The sequence below is a fragment of the Meriones unguiculatus genome, chromosome 3 (genome assembly GCF_030254825.1).
Source record: "Meriones unguiculatus strain TT.TT164.6M chromosome 3, Bangor_MerUng_6.1, whole genome shotgun sequence".
Classification (NCBI taxonomy): Eukaryota; Metazoa; Chordata; class Mammalia; order Rodentia; family Muridae; genus Meriones; species Meriones unguiculatus.
In genome coordinates, this window is record NC_083351.1 from 37,112,111 (window position 1) to 37,131,226 (window position 19,116).

At 50.3% G+C, this 19,116-nt stretch overlaps 1 protein-coding gene across 1 annotated transcript in view; it reads right to left on the reverse strand.

The window, feature by feature from the left end:
- Gabbr2 (gamma-aminobutyric acid type B receptor subunit 2) overlaps nt 1-19,116 on the reverse strand; it is a 325,955-nt gene that overhangs the window by 107,860 nt on the left and 198,979 nt on the right. Inside the window, exon 7 of the mRNA XM_060379878.1 lies at nt 13,739-13,975. Within this exon, the coding sequence (XP_060235861.1) occupies nt 13,739-13,975 (237 nt within the window). The remainder of the gene's footprint in view (nt 1-13,738; nt 13,976-19,116) is intronic.

The window sequence follows — 19,116 nt, forward strand, 5'->3', positions numbered from 1 at the left end:
CTCTGATTCATGGCTTAACCTTTTATGGGAGGACCACAGTGGCTCTGAGGAGAAAGCTCGAAAGAGGCCACCGTTTCCCACCCCTCCACCACACATGAGCTCCTTCGTGATTTCTCACATCCACGTACCATCTGTGCTCGGCTCTACTGAATGCCTGCCTCTAAGAACGGGGGAAAAAGAAACCTTGTCTTGCTGCCTTACAGGTTTTGTATCACACATCAAAATAAACACATGATCATTCAAATGCAGCATGTGATCTGGGTTCCCTCTTCTGCATCTAGGACACAGTGAGGGACTGTGGTACAACTAATGTCATCTTGGGGTCTGAGCTGGTGAGCCAAATGAGGGCTCTGATCCTGGCCCTTCATTAAGGCATAGCTTCTCCTTTGGTATCAAATACATGCACATGCTAATTTTTAAATCTAGAGGGATGATTACAAGTGTTTTCCCAGGAGCAAATTTGAAGAAGAAAAAAAAAAGAGCAATGTTAAATGTAAAGTTAATGTTAATTTAAATGTTAAATGGGCCAGTGACTTTAGGCTTCTGTGGAAGTCCCCTTTGAAAGATGTTTGGAAGCCGCTGGAATCCAGTGATAAGTACCTTCATTTATGATGAATGTGAATCCCTTAAGTCATAAGTGTGTGAGAATTTACGTGCAAGTGGATGTGAGGATGGGGATTAGAAAGGATGGTGAGGCAATGGAGGCCGGAACTGGAACCTGGATGTGGTTGTCGCACCCCGGACCTTGTGATGTGGAGGCAGGCTGAGGATGATTTTGAGGCCACCCTGGGCTACACAGCTAAACCCTGTCTTAAAACAAACCACCCTCTAACATAGGCCCCATGGTCATCTATAGGGGTTCTGGGCACTGTGTAGCTCCACTCCTCAGGAACCCAACTGCCATCCCTGGCTCCTGAAAATACAGTCTCTGAGAATGACAACTATGTCCCTTGCTTGGAATTATCTCCCACTTTGAGGAACAGCCTTGTTCTCAAGGATGCAACCATTTCCAGGGCCAGCCAGGGCCAGCCGGCTGATAGAGAGCTTGGCGGCCCAGGTTTTCCCCAGCCCAGCAACAGCTCCATGCAGATTCCCAGCCTCAGCAGCAGGGGCTCTGGGTTTCCATGTCGATTTTTTACAGGCGTGTGTCTTGAGTTCAGTCTTACAGACCCACACACAGTGTGCTCTGTCTCAACACCTATGTACCCCGGGCTCCAACCTCAAGTGTGAGGAACCCGAGTTCTTGTCTAGGTTTATTCAGCTACCAGGTGATAGCCTGTCTTTGGAGCGCATGTCCTTCCAACCCCACACCTCTTAGGGAGACACAGGCAGGCATCCCTCTGCCCCCTCACTGTGGACCCTCTTGTCCTTCCACAATGTTTTATGCCCCCACCAGATTCTAGAACTTGACAGGCTGAAGCAAGGACTGTGGGAGGCTTGAAATCTGTTGAGAAAGAAGATGGAGGTGGGTGTTGGGGAGGTAGAATGGGATTCACAGTCCTGTGAGTGAATGGTCCTCGGAGCCTCTTTCATTACTCCCATAGGGAGCTTACAAGAGCCAGGCTTGAAGTGTCACACAGGGAGCAGGCAAGCCACCCCTGCGTGAGCACGCACAGGCCGCTGACACGCGTCAGGGCTCAATGCCTTGCGTCATGTGGGCTGCAGGTTATGTCAGCTGTCTTCCTCAGAGCCCAGGACACTTCTCTCCTGCTTAGCATCCTGGGCTAACAGAACATATGCACCAAGGGGTTGTCCCAGCCTCAATAAAGAAATCTGCTGGGTGCTGTGGAGTTTCTCTGCATCTTTCCTGAGTGTTTTCCATGGCAGGGGGCTATCAATAATGCTTATTTGCTTTAAAAAAATTGGTCAAGGTTAATATTTTCACTTGTGTGTAATACAAGAGAGAGGGGAGGGGGAGAGGGGGAGAGGGGGAGAGAGAGACAGAGACAGAGATACAGAGATAGAGAATTACTATATAGGCAAGGCTGTCCTGGAACATGATACATAGACCAGGCTGCCTCAGACTCACAGAGATCCACCTGCCTCCTAAGTGTTGGGCTTAAAAGCATGCACTGCCACACCAGGCTTCTCTCTCTGTACACACACACACACACACACACATTCTTATTTTTATTTGAATGTGTGTGTGAGTGGAGCTGCATGTGTGTGGATTCTCCTGGCAGCCAGAAGAGGGAGTCAGATCCTTAGGAGCTGGAATTAGAGGCAGTTGTGAGCTACTCCATATGGGTTCTAGGAACCAAACTCAGATTCTCTGGAAAGGCATTAAGTGCTCTTAGTGGCAGAGCCATCACTTCAGCTTCATAGTTTCACTCTTTTAAAACATACATTCTAGAGGCTGGGGATGTGGCTCAGTTAGTAGAGTGTTTCTCTCAGGCACGAAACCCTGAATTTGCTTCTTAGCACCCCATAAATTGGTATGTACCATCATCCTTGGGTTATATAGCAGGTTTGAAGCCGGTTTAGGATACATGAAACCCTGTCTCAGAAACAACACAAAAACAAAACAAAACACAACCTATACATTCTAGGTACCTCTGTGCAAAGGCCTCCAGAATATTGGAGAACCCTCAGTATTTGTTGGGGTTGCAGGGACCGTCATTTCTCTATAAAATTAGCCAGCAAACCACTAACGGGATCTTTAAGACGCTGTTAAAATAAGCACACAGCTAAGCATCATCAGCTTGCCCACGAAAACCAACAAAATCCCCCGAACACCTGAATAATGGTAAGATGGCCTCCGCCAAGGAGTAGAGGTATAGCTCAGTGACGTAGCTAGCATGGCTAGCGTGGAAGGTTTAGTCTCCAGCCCCACAAAACAAACACCTAAAATGGCCCTCCATGTCAGGGAGCTTGTGTGGCAGTGGCACCTGCTTCTAGTCGTGATGCCGGAAGAGTTCTGAAGCCAGGCCGCGGCGACAGCCCAGCAGTGTGAACGCTGTTGAATTGGAGGGGTTTAACCAGTGGTTCTCAACCTTCCTAATGCTGTGACCCTTTAATATAGTTCCTCTTGTTGTGACCCCACCCCAACCATGACATTATTCTGTTGCTACTTTATAACTGTGATTTTGCTACCGTTATGAATTGTAATATAAATATCTGTGTTTTCCAATGGTCTACTTTGTGGGGCCTTACTAGTTTCAAATGAAGACTCCCAAGTTGCGAGGCTCACAGAACAGCAGCATGCTGCACCCCTGTCCCACAAGCCAAAGGTTGTTGTGGGTAGGCCCATTGCTTCCAAGGCTTGGGAGCGAGGAGTAACTGCCCGCCTCCTGAGTTCTGGTGGCTTGCTGGCAGTCTGCGCAGTACCTGGGGCAGAGCAAGCTCTCACCAAGCACTCGGCATTCTAGGCATTCCTACAATTTCCCGCCTGTGGTTAGAGCAAGTGAGCGCCATGTTCCGGGCTCCTCCCAGGGCTCATGGTCTGCTTCTCCCAGGGACCAGACTGCCTGTGCTCAGGGCTGCCACCGAAGTTCCAAGCAATATATTTCCCCGTGGTTTTTTGTTTGTTTGTTTGTTGTTGTTTTAAAAATAGGTAATTTCCTCACCTGCCTTGAGGAAGTGAAACTCCCAAACTTTGCCGGGCTAGGCATCAATTCACACAAATTGCTAAGCTCCAGTTTGGATCTCTCGGATGTATCTGACAGCAGGAGTGGGAGGCGGTGGATTTCTGAGGCGTGTGTTGTCTGCACTCATGTGTAACTGCCTATGTGTCAGCATCTCAGGCACAAGGTTTTCAGACCTCTGGGGGGTTCTCCTGCTTTTAGAAATCATTTGTGAGTGCGTGCGTGCGTGTGGAGGGGGTGTGCACTCGGGGAGGTCAGAGGAAAACCGCAGGCTTCCACGTGGCTGGAGGCAGGCTGTTTTGTTCAACAGGACAGGCTAGCCGGTCTCTGGGCTTCTAGGATTCCCCGGTCTCTGCCTCCCAGATCACTGCTGGAGGGCCGGGATTACAGGCCTGTGCCACTGTGCCCAGTTTCATATGGGTTCTGGGGATTCACGCTCAGATTTTAGTGCTTGTGACATTATCCACTGAGCCACCTCTCAGCTGGAGACCTCTGCTTTTAATCCAGGAGTAGGAGGCCTGGATTGTGAGCTGCACTACGATTTACTCAACCAACGAACATTCATTTCATAGACTAAGAGCCAGGCCTCGCTCAGAGTCCCAAGGGCTACATCTACACCACTGTCACCGGCTCCCAGGCTCACTCTCTAAAAGAGGAGGAGGGTTTAGAGGCGAACGATCTGAGCTGGAACCATATTGCCCTCCACTATTTGCCTGGGAGGGTGGTGGTCTCTCCCTCCCTTCCAGGCATCTTACCCGATTGTTCAGACCAGGTGTCTCATAGACAAAACCCTATATCCCAGCCCTCACCCCCTGTCTGGCCAAGGTTATCGTGCAAGAGGTCATTTTCTCCCCTGCCTTGTAGGAGGAGCTGGGAATGCTGGGAATATCACACATCCACATGGGCTTGAGTCAGCCAGACGGGTACCCTGAACTAACCTCTCCTCACCACCTGTGCAATCTGGACACGTCACACACACGTGCTGGGCCTCTTTAATCTATAATAGGAACATCCATTACTCCAATCATTCATTCATCCATCCATTACTTCAATCAATCATTCATGGGACCCTCCGATGCCCCATGTCTAAAATGTTGTGTGCCAGATGGAAACCACTGTGGACAAGGATGAGAGTTGATGGGGGAGGCAACAGCCCCTCCATATAGGGCATTAAGAAAGTCCTGACAGGGAAGCTGACAGGAGGGCAGGGACACAGGGCATAACGGAGAGGCCAGGTACAGACAACGGCAGAGCGTGCTAGGCTCCTGGGATGAGTCCACCCCATGCTGGGTTGGATCATAGCTTCTCATCTCCTTGTGTGATGTATCCAGGATTGGGGTACTACCCAGCTACTGTGGGGGTCAGTTACCAGACAGTGTTTCCCAAGTGTGGCTGCGCTAGAGGAAGGGTGATGATGGCTCAGAAGGCTGGTATGAACTTGCAAGGCCACAGGACCACGCCCCTTCCAGAAGAGGCCTGGGATCTGAGCCCCAGAAAGACAGCCATGGTTGCCATGAGAAGCTGGGGCAGGAGGAGCCTCACAACTTGGGTAAATTGCTGACACCGTGTCACAGCGAGAAGTTGGGAATTGCTCCTGATGGATCCGTGAATGCCAGTGAACTCCAAATCCTGATGAGCGGTCTACTGTCAGTTCTGATTAGTGGCTGGGTTGAAAACGGCTTTTTATGTACAGAGGCCCAGAAGGCACGGGTGAGGAAGTGTCCTTAGATTTCTCAATTAGCAAAGTGACTGGAGGAAGTGGTGGTGGTTGAGCTAGCCCTAGGTGTGCAGAGGGCTGCTTGGAGACACCGACACAAACATCCTGGTGCCTGAGTACCCAGAGGTGCCAGAGATGCTGATGCATCAGAGGACACAAACCAGCCTCTCAGCCGAGGCTGGGGACACTAGGTAGGGACACCAGGGAGACTGAGTCGGAGGGAGCCTTCAGCAGTTCCTTCTTCACTGTAGGGAAAGTCATGGAGAAAGACTGGTGCTAAATTCCACACCCAAGGTAGCAATTAGGTTACAGTAAAAAAAAAAAAAAAAAAAAAAAAAAAAGAAATGTCTCCCTCAGAAATACTTGATTCTCCCCTAGAAACACCTGGCAGTCTTAGATTGGGTCCACCAGCTGCATGTGTAAATGACATGCTAAGGACATGTTCTCAGTGGGGGGCCAAATCAGATGTGATGGGAGGCTGGTGTGCTTTGGCCTAATCCTGGACCACGTTGATCATTCCTTGCGTCTCTAGGAAAAGTGGGACGCCCAGGCTCTGAGCCCCGAGGCTCCCAGGTGAGAGCTATTAGCCTCGCACCTGTGGCATCTGGGGGATGGGCCAATGCAGCCAAACCTTTCAAAGAGATCCCCGGAGGCCCTGGTGAGGTGCCAACAGCACCTGTATGTTAATTTTGCGCTAAGTGGTAGTTCTAAGGGCAGCTGGAGTGGCGCAGAGCCAGATGGGAGACAGGTTGAAGACAGACACCTCTCCCCCTCAGCAACTCAAATCCCTGGAGTGAGTGCTCAGCAGAGAGCTCAAAACCATGTCTGCTCACAGGCGGGCTTCATTTGGCTCTGTGCTGAAACCGACCCCTCTAACCCGAACAAGGGTTAACAGATCGCAGCGTTGGTTATTGCGAGGACGGAGATGAGTTTATCTAGCTCCTCGTGGCTATCCTGTGCCTCACTGGGTACGCAGCCCACCTCAGAACGCAGCACCCACAACAAAACTGCAGTGAGAACCTGGCTGTCAGTGGACGCCGATGTGATTCCACACGAGAACATTACCAAGGAGGACGTATTTCCGCGGATGAGGAAGCAGGCCCAGGCAGTGACTCTCCTCCCAGGTCGCCCGGCTCCCCCAGGCACTCACACTGTGGTCTCTTTGTCTGACTTCACAGCTACAGTTTGTTGGGGGCTATTCTAGGCGGTGGCTTGTTACTTGTGCTAGAGGGTGTTCTTGTGTCTGACATAATGGACAGGGAAACACTGGTTCTCAAGTCACCTCCATTAAGGAAGGGTGTGTGAGAGTGTGACAGAAGATGCCGGGGACCAGCGCGGAGCAGAGGAAGTTCTGGAAGGAAGCTTTGCTGCTCCTCAGTGTTGGCCAGTGAGTGCCACAGGGGTGAGCTGGGTGATTTTCTAGGCTACACCGCAGAGAACTGAGCTGCATCCCACAGTGCCGGGACAGGGTCAGGGCTGACTGAATGACAGTCCCCAAACCACTGAGTCTCAGGCGGCTGGTGCTCTCCACCCCTGGATGGAGCTCCTGAGGTTGTTTCTTGTCTCAACTCAAATGTGTTAAAACGGAAATGGACCCAGGCCTCTGGGCTGAACGAGGGCATCTAATGTAGAGCACAGGCGCGTAGGTTGTGCACTAGAACATGAAAGCAGCTGCCCGTAGGATCACACGGGTGGGAAAGATGAGCCAGCCCTCAGGGACGGTGTTGAGATGTGTGTGCACATGTGCATGTGTGCCTCTGTCTGTACATGTGCACGCATGGGTTCGTGCGTCAGTCATCTCGGAATGGCATATGTACCTGAACGTATGTGCATGTGTGTGCAGTTTGTGTGTATGTATGTGAGTGTGGGTACACGTGTGATGTGCAGTGCTGAACACGTGTGCATTGAGTGTGTGTGTGTAAGTGTGTGTGTGTAAGTGTGTGTAAGTGTGTGTGTCTGTGTAAAGGTTTCTGGATAGCAAATAAACTCAGTTTCAGGGTGACAGCGGGGCCGGGCCACAGTGGCATGGGATGGAGGGGAGTTTGAGCTTACCTTGCACTGTCCCCAGGGGGAGCCTGTTGCTTTTTCTAGGGTGCCCACTTTATTTGGGCTCCTTGGGACCCCAACTCAACTTGCTTTATGAACTTTTCTTTTTTAGGAAAATGTTGGTGGGAGTGGGTGGGGGACACTGGCCGGCATTCATGTCTTACAACTTCCTGACACACGGCTTTAATGGCTCTGCCAGCCAGTGATGAATTCCTCTTGGCCAGGATCAAAAGCAAGTAGGTCATGAGCTCTGTGATAGACGCTACAGAGTCCTTCCCTCTCTGTGAGATAAACTTGATGAGAATGGCCATCAGGAGCAAGCTCCCAGCCTAGCACAGGGCCTCTTGGACACACATTGCACTGGTAGTGGGTCGAGGGAAGCTGGTGAGGGATGAAAGGGATTTTTATTTAGAGAGATGTGCCACCTCCCTCCTGGCTGTGATGGCTTCTGCATGGGGTCCACCATGGAAAGTGAGCGGCAACCACAGGAAGAAGCTTAGCAGGGACCAAGTCCTCTTTTTAAGGTACTCCCGGAGTCCTGTACTCATCTCTAAGCCCCGATGCTCTTCTGTGCCAAATCACCCCATCCAGAATCCATCTCCACAGGCTGAGATGATGGAGGACAACATTATATGTATCGCATTGCCATGGGAAGTAAATCACGAATCTATTACTCCATCATGTCATAGGTAGCACGTATTAAATACGATGAGTTTTAAAGAACAGTGAGAGAAGAGGCCAGGAAGAAGGCTCAGTTGGTAAGGCTCTTACCACATAAACATGGGACCAAAATTCAACTACCAGCACTCACATAAAAAGTTAGGTATAGTGGCATACACTTCCAACCCCAGCACTGGGGACATGGAGATAGGCGGGTCCTTGAGGCTCACTGGCCAGCCAGCCTAGCCTGATCAGGGATCTTCAGGCCAATGAGAGACTGGATCTCAAAAAACAAGGTAGAAAGATCCTAAGTAATGACACCTGAGATTGGCCTCTGGTGTCCACAACATTCATGCACACCCATACACATACAATTGTACAAACACACATACTTCCATCAACATCTACACAAAGATCAACCAGAAGGACCCCTTCATCAAATCAATAGTAACCAGAACTAAGACAAGACCTATGGGTGAAATGTGGTGGTTGAATAAGAACGGCCCCCACAGGCTCATATATTTGATTGTTCAGTCACCAGAGGGTGGAACTGTTTGAAATCATTAGAAGGATTAGGAGGTGTGGCCTTGTTAGAGCAAGTGTGGCCTTGTTGCAGGAAGTGTGTCACTGGAGATAGGCTTTGAGGTTTCAGAAGTCCATGCCAGGACTAGTCTCTCTCTCTCTCTCTCTCTCTCTCTCTCATCTGTGGATCAGTACGTGAGGTTCTCAGCTCCAGGGCCCCGACTGCCTGCATGCTACCGTGCTCCCCGCTATGATGATAATGGCCTAACCTTCTGAAACTGTAAGCAAGCCCTTAATTAAATGCTTTCTTTTATAATTGTTGCCATGGTCATGGTGTCTCTTCACAGAAATAGAACAGTGACTAAGACACGGGCCCTTACTGAGAGACTGGTGAATGAGACATTCTGGGCAATGCATTGCTTGGCACTTGAATTTTTTTCATGGCCTCTTTTTTTTTTCTTTAATTGATGTCACACACACACACATGCATTCCTAAATATATAAATACAACCTGCTCAAGCCTGTATGATATTTTTATGTATGTTTTCAGGGCTATGTCAGCCTCCCCCAACCAGACCCCTCTCATTCCACATCAAATCTGTCTACCAGACAGATCCTGCACATCCTTCTGCAGGATCTAGCCTGCCAGTCTGCCTGCTCCTCCCCTCCAGGAACCTTACCACCCCAGATCTATCCCAGGTTCCGCAGCCAGCACACTGACCTCTCTGGCCATTCCTGCTTGCACAGCAGCCAACCTCTAGGCTCCACAGGGTTTCCCCTGCCTTTCCAGGATCCAGGGGACCCTCTCACACCATATCCACCTGGTCTTGGGTAAACGTCTTAGTTACTCTTCTATTGCCATGACAAAACACCATGACCAAGGAAACTTATAAAAGAAAGTGTTTGATTTGGGAATCATGTTTCTAGAGGGTTTAAGTCCAAGGATGTCCTGGTGGGGGCATGGAGGCAGGCAGGTAGGCATGGCACTGGAGCAGTAACCGAGGGCTTACATCTGATCCACAAGCACAGGCAGAGAGAGAGATAGAGAGGACATTAACTGGAAGTATCCTGGGCTTATCAAAGCCCACCCCCAGTGACACACCTCCCCCAACAAGGCCGCACCTTCTGATCCTTCCCAAACAGTTCCACCAACTGGGGACCAAGCATTCAAATGTGTCAGCCTGTGGGGGGTCATTCGAATTCAAGCCACTTCAATAACTAATTGCTGTGCTTTTCCCTGGGAAAGACTGTGTCCCCCACTCCCAGCACTCCTTACTTGCCTGTAGCTTTTTGTGTGGGGTTGAGGCCTCATGACTCACCCCTCTCCATCCACAATAGCATGTGTATTGGTGTTGACCTCGGTCAGATTGTGAATTTTAACGTAACTCCTAGAAGATCCTCAAACTTGGGCAGAGAGCACGCTCCAAGACCCTCCTGCTTCTGAGACCTAAGCTGGTGATTCCAGGCTGGGGTTCATTCCCCTTATGCGCCTAGCAGAGGAACAATCCTGGGACTCCTGACTATAGGTTTCGTACGGGTCTGAACATCATACTGTGTCCCCAGAAGCCCGAGGTATGTAGCATGCCTGGCTCATCAGCGAGCAGCAGGGCCATAGCTACTCATTTTTGCGGACTCCAGTCCCCAGACAGATGAAATGGAGCTGGGCCCCAGGCTAAGCCGGATCGTCACTATGAGCTTCAGGGCAGGAATTTCTTCACCAATGTGCCAGCTAGGCACCCAGGCCCAGCTCCCAGCAGGCTGCGCAAGCTGAATCAATTGGAATCGAGTCACGGATACAATTAATTTAATGCATTTAAACGATTTTCTGTATAGTAAACATGCTGAATGAGGGTGACCCGGAATAAAGTGTCTGCCGGAGAAACGGAGACCGCGAGAGCGATGAGAACGCTTCAGCAAGCGCAAAGCACTTCAATCTCGTTCCACTTGCCTAACTCCTCACCGATAGCGGAAGTTGGCCTTCTGCAGCCTCTCTGGGCCACAGTGGCACTTTGTACTGTGTCAAAGGATACTGTATTTTCAACAATCCAAAGATAGTGTTAACGAGACCGGACTGCAACCCAGAGCCAGGCACATCGGAATCCACAACAAAGAGATGAGTACAAGATAGAACAGAGGGCCAAGTGGCTTCCTTTTGCAGCCTTTCTTGACTGAAGGGGACTTGTGCGGGCGGCAGGGACAGTGGAGTTGTGGAGGCATAGTGGGTCTGCCTACCGTGGGGGCTCTGCTGAGCCTTGGTGCTGGGGACCACGAGGGTGTCACCCACCCCATGTCACTGATAACATGAGGGTGTTGGCTCCGAGCATTTTTAAGAATGTGTGGAGGCCTGCCATTTGTTGCATTATGACTCACACTGGTGCAGGTGTCAAGGAATTTCCCATTAGTAAGAAATTCATCTTCGAGCTCTGGAAAGCATTTTAGCCCATCTCAGCTAATTGCTCATCAAGTAGTGATTATTTGGCTTAGATGACAGGGTGCACTTCGCAGGGGTTATAAATGAGCTCCAGCAAGGCCGTGCCAGGCGCCAGGCACCAGGCGCCAGGCAAAGGGCTGGCCTCTGGGCTTACAGATGCAAGCAGACAGCTTCTGGGCTTTCTGCACTGCTCCATGAGCCAGGCAGTGTTGGGTGTCATGAACTTATTCTACCAACAAGAAGGAATGTGGCGGACAGGTGAAGCAGCCCCACCCATCTTTCCTCCGCAAGGATGAGCAGAGAATGTGCACAGGAAGGGGAGCGGACCTGGTGTTGAACTGGGAGGAGAGGCTGTGGGGAAAGTTTCCTCTGCTAACCCAGAAGCTCATATAGCCCAGGCTAGCCCGGAACTTGCTATGTAGCCGTCGATGACCTTGAACTCCTGGTCCTTCCACCTTTAACTCCTGAGTGCTAGGGTTACAGGCCTGTACCACCATGAGTGATACAGGTGATGCTGAGGATTAAAGCCAGGGGTTTTCTCGAAAAAGGCCAGCACTGTACCAACCGGACCATACCTCAGTCTGAGGAGCCTCTCTCTCTCGGTGTGTTTAAGGCTTTCACTCTGTAGCTCAGGCTGGTCTCAGGTTCACAATCCTACCACCACCACCTCCGAAGTGCTGGGATTATGGATATGTTGCCAGCACACCTGGATTTTAATAAGTTTTATATAATGGGCTCTGAGTGTGATTTTTATAAGGGGTTCTAAGGATCAAGGCATCTTCTTTTGATTTTTTTTCCTGAGATAAGGTTTCTCTGTGTAGCCTTGGCTGTCCTTTGTAGACCAGGCTGGCCTTGAACTCACAGCGATCCACCTGGCTCTGCCTCCCTGAGTGCTGGAATTAAAGGCGTGTGTCACCACACCAGGCTTCAAGACATCTTTTTAAGCCATAGTTTGAGGAAAGCAGCCACAGTTTCCAGCCTGAGTCTAGACTGTGCTGTAAAAAAATGTACTTGGCCTTCATGTCTGAGTGTGGGAGGGGATGTTTAGACCCCTCTACCTAGAGATTTTGGAAACCAAAATCTTCTGTAAACCGAGAGCCTCACCTCCAGCCAGAGAGATGGCTACTGAGCTACAGCCTGCATTAGAGGCACCCGGAGGACTGTTAGAATCCAGGGTTTAGGGACCCTTCAATGAGTCTAACAAGCTCTCAGCCAACACTGACCACACTCTGAAAATGGCTGGCCTATGACAGTCCTTTGCCTGTCAGCTCTAGACTGGAGTCCCAACTTATCCTGGCAGCGCTACCATCCCCCTCCTCAGTGTTCTGTCTCAGATGACTGCACTCTTTCCTGCTCCCGCCTCCCACCACCCCTTGCACTTAACCTTTCCATGGTAGCTTTCCTTGGGTCTCACCCCTAGATCTACACTTCTGCGCACACTCCCAGCTCCCGTAAGACCTGCCTGCCACACCACCAGCGGTCTGAAAACATCTTCCCAACCCAACATTTAAGAAACACACAAATCCTCCCCTTATCTCATTGTACTACCCCAGAGTGGACTGATTTTTAACTGACTCTGAGACAGAACTCAGGACAGCCCTTACACCCACTCACCACTCCCTGCTTCAGGCACAGTTCCTGTACTTGTTAGGAAGACTGGAAGCAGAGAGAGTAGCACAGGATATCCTACACTTCTACCGAGAGATCCCCTACACACATACCATGAGATATCCTACACTCTTACCGAGAGATATCCTACGCTCATGTCCATCTCCAGGAGGCACTGTCCACATTCAAGTTCCAGCTCTTTCTCTGGCTATCTGTCTACTTCAAAGCTCCAAGCTCTCGGCTGCTCGTTTTTTAACAGGCTTAGGAACAGCTGCTGTTCTCTTGGGGCGTACAATGCAATGGGGCCATTAGGAACAGTAGCAAGAGCTGGCATTTCCTGGGTTCCAGCACTAGAGATGCACGACTGGGTGTATCTATACGATGTGCAGGGTCCAAGGCTGGCACCGAGCCCTTGGGAACTCTTGGGTATCATCAGTGCTAATTTTCCAGGGTCCGTGCAAGGCATGTGTTACCACCTGCACTTCCCCAGTGAGAAACTTGAGGCTCGGAGCAGGGAGTTCTCCCAATCAATATTAGCAGGTGCCGCACGAATGACTTTTATTGTCACGTGCTGGAGATCGGACCAAGGGCCCTAGGAATGTTGGGTAGGCATTCAACCACATCCACAGACCTCTTTTTTTCTTTCAGTTTTGAGACAGTCTCACTGAGTTGGTCAGGCTGGCCTTGAACTTACTCTGTATGGCCTTGAACTTGAGACCATCTTGCCTCCATCTTCTGAGTAGTTGGGATTCCGAGCATGAACCCCCAGGCCCAACGCAATGCTTAATCTTTGTAACTACTTTGAAGACAAAGGCATTGTTCCCACTTTGTGAATGAAAAGTCTGTAGTTGGAAGAAGGTCGCTCATAAGTGAAGACACACGATTTGAACCTGAATCTGGCCCACCCCACCCACTGTGCGGTAGAGTTTGCTCATCCTTGCAGACTCCCGTCCTTTCTTACTGGTGAGTCATAGAGGTGTTTCCCCAGGGAAAGAGCCATCCTACCCCAGACCTCCTTTCAATACGCCCACAATCCCGTGGCTCACAGGAAGTTCCTTCAGTTACCCCAGAGAAGGAAGCACACATCAGCAGGTGCCTACCGATCCCTCTTTTGGCCTTATGGGATTCCCAAGGGCACTAAGAAAACAGCCCAGGAGGCTCGGGACTGACCGTGACACCGAAGAAGTTGGTTTCGTTCATGGCGTTGAGGATGATTCTACCCAGGGTGTGATCTGTGTAGTTGAAGTCCTGGATCCGCTGGTGCCTGCTACTAGCATGCAGCGTCTCCATAGCCCTCTGCAGTGTCTTCGCGATGACCCAGATGCCATCATAAGCGTACCCATGGAACTTGCTGGGCCCCACGCCCGAGCGCTTGCTGTTGTATTCTCTTTCGTATTGCTGTGGAGTCTGGAAAAGCAATAGGATGGGGGCACTGAGTCACGGCAGGGACACCACGCACACTGATCTTCTTCAGAGTCTGCTGTGTGCCCATCACAGTGCTAGGCTCACTGTCCATCCTGGCATTTAACCCTTACAGCAGTTTCCTAAGGTGGCAGCCAATACCATCCTCATTTTATGGGTGTGGACACTGACTTTCTTAGGGCATGGGGTCAGTGAGTGACAGGACTGATCTAGCCCTGTCTGCCGAAGGACTGAGCACTCCACCCTAACCATGCCTCCCCGCTGATGTGTGCAAGGCCTGGGTCTGGAGAACAACTGGGGCCTGCTTCCCCAGCCTGGAAATGGAAACTATATACAAGAAAATATACACAAAATAGTCAATGGATTATTTTCACTTCCCCACCGAAATAAAGACACGTTCCAAATGATCTGAAAGGCTGGGTTTGAATTTCGCACTCTGGGCTCCTCAGAGCTTCCGGTCAGACACGGCTTGGGGAAAATGAGTCTTGCTGGGCAGTCTAGCCCCTCCTCTCCTCCCCCTCCCACTGCCTCCAGCCAGTAGCTCATGGGCTCTCTCTGTCCTTTGCTCTCAGACTCAGGGACCTCTGGGCCCACCCCAGAGGTAGTCACTCTTAAGAACTGGAGCCAGGCAAGGCCACAGGTTCCCAGGCTCTGGGAATGGCCCCAAGATTTAGGCAGGGAACTCATAACGTGGTCTAGAAGATCTGTCCACCATTTTACCTTCTGATATGATGCTGTCATCTACAAAGTCACAATCCAGAACTACGCAGTCGAGTTACAAAAATATTATGGCAGGGTGTGGTAGCATATGTCGGTAATTCCAGCATTTGGGAGGCAGAGACACACAGATCTCTCTGAATTCGGGGCCAGCCTGGTCTATAGAGTGAGTCCACCATAGCCAGGCCTATTACACAGAGAAACCTTGTCCCGAAAAACCAACAAACCAAACCCAAACAAAAAATATTGCAAAACCCCTCAATGATTTAAGTTTATGACTGATTATGGGCTGGGCTGTATTCATAGCTATCCTTGGCTGCATGTAGGTTGCATATGCTGGGTTGAGATTCTAGAAGGTTCTAGTTCTGTACTCACAGCCCTGTGGATTCTGAGCCCTGCAGGACCCCGTGAGGCCCTCTTGGAGCACGGGCTCTGAGGCAGATCCAAGGAAGGACAGTTTGTACCTTCAACTTCTTCCTTCAAAGCTACAGCAGGACTTGTGAATAGCTTAACACCGAACCGCAGATCACCCTACCCCTTGCTGAATTTTATAAAAGAATCCACTGGTGATATTAACATCCCGATTGGCCACAATTTCCTGAAGCTGCTTTTTATCTCCAGTGCCCAAGGTCATCCTTGCATCGATGCAGCTGGAGAACCCATGACCTCAGCCTCTCCATGGGCCAGTCTCAAATCCCTTCTGACCTCCTCAGTAGGAAATGTCATTGCAGCCACCTGGGAAAACCCTCTGAGGAGTCAAACCACACAGAAACTGGATCCCTTGTCCGTTTACACCCGGAAGGTCCCTTAGAGAGGGTCACGTGCCCCTCTGTACCGTCTGAGGGGCCGAGGGCTGCAGAGGTTGGTGCAAGTGTGTGAGTATGTGCGTGAAGTCAGATGGGCCCCCATCCTCCTGCTGCTGCCCACTGGCCGTGAGGTCATCATTGCTCCCTGGAAGCTCACACAACTGCCCCTGGCCAGTAGGCAGGGATGCTGGATCTGCCATCAAAGGCAGGGGATCTGCATGCACGGAGCCCAAGTAGCAGGGTGTCCGGTGGAATCACCCAGACAGTGCCCAGGAGCCCAGACCAGGTCCCTCCAGCTGCGGCCCCTGCAGGATCTCTCTCTCTGTGTAAATGGAGCACGTCCAGCAAGGAGCCTATGGTCCTCCCTCTAGTCTCAGGCTCTTCTGCAAGCCCAGGCTGTCCCTTACCTGTCATCTCTGGCTGCCACTTCTCTGTCTCCCCAAACCCAAGCAGAGCTAATAATTTCAGCTCCCGGGAGACCAGACCTTTGAGTTCCCTTGACTCCGCATCCATATCCCACACAGAGAGCGAATCACATCGCATCCCTGTGTGTCCTGGCCTCTCTCCAGGCACGGCTACAAAGTGCTGTCACCTCTCCTGGCCAAGGTCACTTTTCCTAGAGAGCTATCTAGGATGAGGTGCTAGCTCTTCTAGCCTTCCAGGTGTCTAGATCTCGTGGAGGTTCCTGGTACCCCAGGGCCTTTGTACTGGTCATGTTCATTGGAAAACTCCCCCCAGCCTGGAGCGCTACATAGGCGCGACATGATGCCACTGGGACAGCTCTCTTGAGGCAGGCTTTCCACACGCAAGAATCTCTATTCTCTCTAGCATCACCATTCCTGTGTGGCTACTGATTGGTCTCTGTCTCTGGATGCCAATAGCACTGGCTCCACAGGGTCGGGACGAAGGGTGGCTCAGTCACTGAGTGGCCCCCAGAATCACATGATACTCATACAGGACTCAGCCTTGCTGTCTTCTAAATGCAGGGACACGCCTATGTGTACACCATGGGACTAAATGCAGGGACACAGCTGTGCACACACCATGAGGATAAATGCAGGGGCATGCCTATGATGCTCCCTGGTGCTGAAAGGTGCCATGCCCCTGTGTACTCATTTCCAAGCATCCTCAGTAGTCAGTATTTTAATTAAAAATACAAAAAAACAAAAACACTGTCAGTTTGCCAAGAAGAAGTATTATCTTCTCTTAATTTGCATTTTTTTTCTATCTAGTAGAAAGAGCTCCTTTCAAATCTTGACTGAAGGTTGTCTTTACGTCTGAGGCAAATTTCCTCTTTACACAACACTGCTGTGGTGACGACGCCTGATCTTTCAGTCAGTTGTTTTAAATCATTGTTCTCTTTTTCCATTTTTTTTTATTGCTTGGTTATCATCCCATGCATGCAAGCGTGTGTGTGTGTGTGTGTGTGTGTGTATGTGTGTGTGTGTGTGCGCATGCGCAATTGATTCTGGGGAAATTCTACCACAGAGATAGCTCCTGCCACCTCACTCTCAGGCCTTGGATTTGCAAGCCTTGTACCTCAGCCTCTCCAGGAGGCTTATACACAGATTTTTTTTTTAAAAAAATATTATTTGGGTCTGTGTGAGGGTTGGTGTTAACTGTCAACTTGACAAAACCTGGAGTCACCTGGCAAATGGGCCTCTGGGTGTGCCTGTGAGGGTCTGGGACCAGCCATCCTAGTTGTGGTGGGAGCACTCCCTGGGCTGGGATCCTGGACTGTATGACACAGAGAGGTCGAGCTGAGCGTGCGTTCATTGCTCTCTTCCCATGACTGAAGATGTGAGGTAGCAGCTACTTCAAGCTCCCACTGCTGTGACTCCCACCATGCAACTGTGACCTGGATCTGTGAGCCAAGATAAACCATTTCTCCTGTGCATTGCTCTTGTCAGGATATTTTGCCACAGTAACTGGAAGAGAAACTAAGAATGATCTATTTCTGGTTGTTAATTTAGCCCTTGGATGTTTTTAAAGAATGAAAAAGCTACCTACATGTGTATCTCTATATTTATTGCTTTTTTTCCCCTCTTCGGTTTCTTGAGGCAGGATTTCTCTGTGTAGCCCTGACTGTCCTGGAACTTGCAAGCACAAGAGGAATGAGGCCCTCTGACTTCTGTCTTCTTAGAATTCCCTCCCTGCACCTGCTCTCTGATGCACACAAAGGCCCTGGAGGGTAGGGGTGCCTGTGTGGGTCAGCTTTCTGCAACTATAACATAATATCTGAGCTTATTGCCTGAAGAAGCAACAGAAGCAGAAGAAGGAGAAGAAGAAGAGAAAGAAGAAGAGGAAGAAGAAGCAGCAGCAGCAGAAGAAGTGGTTTCAGTTGGTGATTGGCCGTCTCAATTATTTTGTTCTGTGGTGAGGCCACACATAGGTAGGGGGTGTGTGGTCAACAAAACCACTAACCTCATGAACCTGGAAGCAAGGAGAAAGAGGAAGGGGCCGCCTGTGTCCCACAATCCCTTCCCAGGATGTATTTCCAGTGACTTAGCGATTTCCCATCAGGCTCCAGCTCCCAAAAGTTCTGTGACTTCTCCATAGTGCCCTCCTGGGGAGCAAGCTTTTACACATGGCCTCTGCTGACACTAGTCTAGACAATGGCAGCATCGACCTAGAATTCCATGTACTCAACCTAACGGTCTGGTCAGGTGATATTTCTAGACAGCACCCTAAGCTAGGGCATATTTCAAACTGTCTGGGATCCTCTAAAAGTCAGGGCTATTACAGTTTGGCTAGAAAATGTCCCCAATTCACTCATATGCTTTAATACTTGATCCCCAGTTGCTGGCTCTGTTCTGGGAGGCTATGGAAGCTGTGGGAGGTGAGGCCTTTCCAGAAGAGGTGAATGACCAGGGGGTGGGCTTTGTGGGTTATAGCTCTGCCCACTTCTAGTCCAAGACTCTCTCTGTGTTTTCTGGTTGGCAGGCAAGATGTGGACAAGCAAGACCAGAGGCTTCCAACACCACAGCCACAGCCACTCTGGCTGCAGTGCCTTCCCACCACGACGAACTATATCCCCTCACACTGTGAGACCAATTAGATCTCCCTTCCTTAAGCTGCTTCTTGTCGGGTATTTGGTCCCAGCAATGAGGCATTAACTACTTCAGGGTGGGATGGAGGCCTGAGGTGAACAGGCCTTGACAGGTGGTCATTGCCTACATAGTTTAACTTTCTTGATAGTGTGTGCATGTGTGTGTGTATGTGTGTGTGTGAGAGAGAGAGAGAGAGAGTGAGAAAGAGAGAGAGAGCATGCATGCGTATGCATGTGTGTCTGTGCACTGTGTTTAAGGAACATAAAAGGACAGAGATCATACAGTCTATTTGATTTCGCCTTAGTACCAACACAGGCCCCTATGTCTCCTTTTCACATGAGCCACTTACAAATCTCTGGTTTTTTTCTATTTTACTTCTCTCCTTTTGTTGTTGTTCCAAGGGATAAGGAGCAGGAGCAGGGCCGTGGAGACGAAGGGTCTGGCTGTCCACCGCGTTTCTGTGAGCAGAGGCTCGGGAGAGAACCTGGTGCAGGTCTGGTTGCCTTTCCACCTGTGTCACAGCCATTTCCCACTGCTCCCTGGTGATGCCAGG